Genomic DNA, 4,110 nt, shown 5'->3' with positions numbered 1-4,110 from the left:
CGATGAACCCAAGCAGCAAGCCCATGCATGCCATTGGCATGGCCTGCCAGTGCCACTGCCACCCCATCGTTTGGAGCATTTAGTTGTGCACAAATCAATGCGCGTTTGTGTCATCGTGCCCCCATATCGCAATGTCACGCCATTTTCACCTCGCCTTCGTCATCGAGCCAGGCACACAAGCAAGCTCGGGAAAGCAGGAGCCGCCATTGCCGCCGCGTGTATAAACATCGAGCATGGGCAAGCCAGCCGCTGCACGTAGCAGTTCATAATCCTGACAGCGCAAGTGTGGACGCCGGTCATGTCGGAGCCATGGCGCCTCGTTGGACCGATCACGGCCACGGCGGCTGCGAGGTGGAAGGAGCTCCACGGCGAGCGGTCGTGGGAGGGCCTGCTGCGGCCGCTGGACCTGGACCTCCGGCACACGGTGATCTGGTACGGCGAGATGGCGCAGGCCACGTACGACGCGTTCATCCACGAGAGTCACTCGCCCCACGCCGGCCACTCGCGGTTCGGCAGGAAGCGCTTCTTCGAGCGCGTGATGCTGCCGGGTCATGCCACCACGTACCGGGTCACCAGGTTCCTGTACGCCATGTCCTCCGCCCGCGCCGCGCCGACCAACGCGTTCGTGAGGGGCGGCCACTCGCGGCGCGGGTACAAGGAGTCCAACTGGATCGGGTACGTCGCGGTGGCCACGGACGAGGGGAAGGCGGCGCTCGGGCGCCGGGACGTGGTCGTCGCGTGGGGCGGCACCGTCCAGGCAATGGAGTGGGTCGACGACCTCGAGTTCGCCATGGTGCATCCCAAGGGCATCCTCGGCGACGCCACCGGCGTCGACGCCATGGTGCACCGCGGCTGGCTCTCCACCTATACCTCCACCGACCCGGCCTCCACCCACAACAAGGAAAGCGCCAGAGACCAGGTAATCTCGTGACTAAACGACGGCACTATCACCTACGCGGTACACTGTACGGTGTTGAGCTCACATGCAGCTTCATGCTCGTGCAACCATGGATGCCAGGTGCTGGCTGAGGTGCGGAAGCTGGTGGACACGTACAAGGACGAGGAGGTGAGCATCACGGTGACGGGGCACAGCCTCGGGGCGGCGCTGGCCACGCTGAGCGCGTTCGACATCGCCGAGAACGGCTACAACTGCAAGCCCGCGGCGGCGTTCCCAGTCACGGTGTTCGCGTTCGCCAGCCCGCGCGTGGGCGGCACCGGCTTCAAGAAGCGGTTCCACGCCGCGGCGACCGCCGGCCTCCGTGTCCTGCGCGTCCGCAACGCCCGGGACGTTGTGCCCAGGTACCCGGCGCTGCCGTACCACGACGTGGGCGCCGAGCTGGTAATCGACACCAGCGCGTCGCCGTACCTGAAGATTCCCGGCGACAAGCACATGTTGCACAATCTGGAGTGCTACCTGCACGGGGTGGCGGGCGCGCCGACGGCGGCCGGAGAGGGGTTCGAGCATGTGGTGGAGCGGGACGTGGCGCTGGTGAACAAGTCGTACGACGCGCTGAAGGACGAGTACGGGGTGCCGGCGGCGTGGTGGGTGCCGTGGAACAGGGGCATGGTGATCGGGGACGACGGGCGCTGGAGGCTGGTGGATTGCGAGGACGAGGACGACAGGGAACACGCCGTCGTTCCGGTGAAAAAGTGAAGCCGACGTCTCCATCTGAAAGCACAAATAATCCCTTCACGTTCAGGGTCTATGATTTTATTGGGAGTGTCTAGAATTCATCTAGATAAGATATAATTTGATCTCATTCACCATAAAACAAAAAGAGGTACAACTATATAAGCACAGATGCATCTTAAAATATCACATTTAATGAATATAAAAAACGAATGACACATAACTAAAACTCGGCTTGATGAATTCTAGCAAAACTGTTATTTATTTGTCAAACACCAAGTTCCTTACATTGGCCGGGGGCTACATAAGCCAAACATATCGACCCGGAAGTAAATCCAAAAACATTTTTGCTATGTTAGAGCATGTCTGACATATACCCTAAAATCACCGACTTATAAATAACTGTTTTTATAATTTTGGACGAAAAAAATTCATATGAGATCCCATAAAACGGCCCATAGCGCATTTATTTATAGCTTGCATTCATTTTTGTTAAGTTTTGTCAGTTAAACCTATCAAAGTTTAAAAATATTGTCAAAACATATTCAAAATAGAATTGTTTTGAAAGCCCTCATCACAAGCAAAGCGAACATTATTTCAAACAGTTGGTTAAAAAGTGATGAAAGTTTCAAATCCCAAAGCCAAAACAAAATGTACTCGTGAGGGGCTTCATGCCCCCGCACCCTGCTTGCCACAAATCGTCGCATGGATTATAGGCCAAATATATGTTTCGACCATTAAAAAGGTATGTTTCGACAAGCATGTATGCTTTTTTTTAGCATAAAGGGTCCCCCTCCAATTTCATTAACGAGAAACCTTAAGTCTGAAGAACCACAAATATCTACCCCAAGCTACAAACCAGCTACTACAATTTTTAAAGAGATCTAGTACTTATTACAAGTATCACGAAATATAATGTAACTTCATCTAGTCCAAAAGGAAGCTAGTCAAGCACAAATTAGAGCAGAAAAGAAAACAACAACCGATGCACTCCATCAGCTAGGGAAAAGCATAGCGAACTTCAAGCAGTGCATCTCCAACAGCACGTCTAAACGGACATGTATACCGTTTTAGACCATATGATGCAAAAAAAATGCCCTCCAACAGCTCGTCTAAACGGACGTGCAAATTTGCACATATCGCCCTGGACGACATCCAGCCCTGGACGATGTGAACTGGTGGTCCATAGCCCAAGAGAAGGCCGGTTTCTCCTTTGCGCCGAGAGGAGGAAGAGGCGCATCGTGAGGACGCCGTCGTACCGCACGGCCGAGGTACGACCTTTTTGCTCGCTGTCGCCCCCGCGATGCTCGGGGGAGGGGCGGGCGGACGCCGTCGCCGTTGCGCCCACACGGGGCAAGGGAGGGCGGATGCGTGAGACGGCCGCCTGGGGGGGGGGGGGGGGGAGGGGTAGGCCGTTGTTGCCTGAGACGGCCGGCTCGAAGGGTGGTTGGGGGGGGGGGGGGAGGACGATGGCTGCTCCGCTGCTGTGCTCGATGGTTGCTCGTGCTGCTGTGATGGAGGATGGCTGCCTTTTATGCATGAATGTGTACTTAGTGGATGTGTGAATGTGCACTCACTTAATGTCTCATTTTTTTGCACATGGAAGACCACGAGCATTTTCTTGACATGTTGAATTTTGGTGTATCATCACAAGTGCTAGGTAGTCCACTTGGGGAGCAAGAGATGTCCGTGACAGCTCGATGCCGACGTTCCAGAAGATTCCCCTTCTATTCCGTTTTCGTCGTGTGTCAATTTTCTTTTGTCGCATCATCATCGCATCATGCGCATCATCTGCATTGCATCGACATCTCCGTTGCCGCCAGTTTTCAAACTAGCATCCGCTAGTAGTTGCCGGTTCTCGTCGTTGTCCGTTCTGAGTCCGACCGCACACGCACGCGCCCGCGGCACCATCGAAACCCTGTTTTTAAAGTGTGCGTAAAACTTTCTCTGATCGAGGTGAAACTTGGCATGCGATCGTAATTAGATATAGGTAGACCGTCTGTCGAATTTCGTCGCGATCGGAGTTCGTCTGGTACCCGAACGGTCGACCGTAGCGGCACCGTATTCGGTCTACCGTCGGACGTCTGTCGGTGTTTTAAAACTCGTTGCCGCGCCGCCCGTTCTTCCTCTCGTCCCCGGATATCCCCTCTACACGGTCACGTATCCATTCCCACGTCTGTGGCCATCCGTTCACGAACCCGTGGTCGAAATCGGATCCCGATTCTGATAAACCTAGCCCCATTTCCTATAAATAGACCCCCAAAACCTCCCTACTCTAGCTAACCCTAGTCCCACCTCGGGATCCGTGCCGCCCCACCTCTCCTCCTCTCCATGCAGCCGCCTTAGCCTCTCCCACCGCGCTCCAGGCCCACCCGGGCCCGGATCGGGCCCTCTCGGGCCCATCTGGCCGCCGTCGCCATTCGGCCGAGCTCCATGCTCCCGTGGCCGCGCCCCTCGCGGCCTCGCGTGCGCACCGCCTC

General features: G+C 55.7%; 1 protein-coding gene across 1 annotated transcript; it reads left to right on the top strand.

Annotated features, from left to right (window-relative positions):
* The first annotated feature begins 298 nt into the window (after positions 1–298).
* LOC123402536 (phospholipase A1-II 6-like) lies at positions 299–1,654 on the top strand. Its single transcript, XM_045096462.1, has 2 exons — positions 299–919; positions 1,019–1,654. The coding sequence occupies exons 1-2, from the start codon at positions 299–301 to the stop codon at positions 1,652–1,654; spliced, it is 1,257 nt and encodes a 418-aa protein (XP_044952397.1).
* Positions 1,655–4,110: the final 2,456 nt, after the last annotated feature.

This window comes from Hordeum vulgare, chromosome 1H (genome assembly GCF_904849725.1).
Source record: "Hordeum vulgare subsp. vulgare chromosome 1H, MorexV3_pseudomolecules_assembly, whole genome shotgun sequence".
NCBI classification, from domain to species: Eukaryota; Viridiplantae; Streptophyta; class Magnoliopsida; order Poales; family Poaceae; genus Hordeum; species Hordeum vulgare.
The sequence above is the reverse complement of the archived record's forward strand: the minus strand, read 5'-3'. Positions and strand labels throughout refer to the sequence as shown.

Bases quoted from the DNA above. Each gene is read 5' to 3' on its own strand.
- LOC123402536 (XM_045096462.1), top strand. From the start codon at position 299: ATGTCGGAGCCATGGCGCCTCGTTGGACCGATCACGGCCACGGCGGCT. The intron at 920-1,018 runs GTAATCTCGTGA...CATGGATGCCAG, and splicing joins AGGAAAGCGCCAGAGACCAG to GTGCTGGCTGAGGTGCGGAA.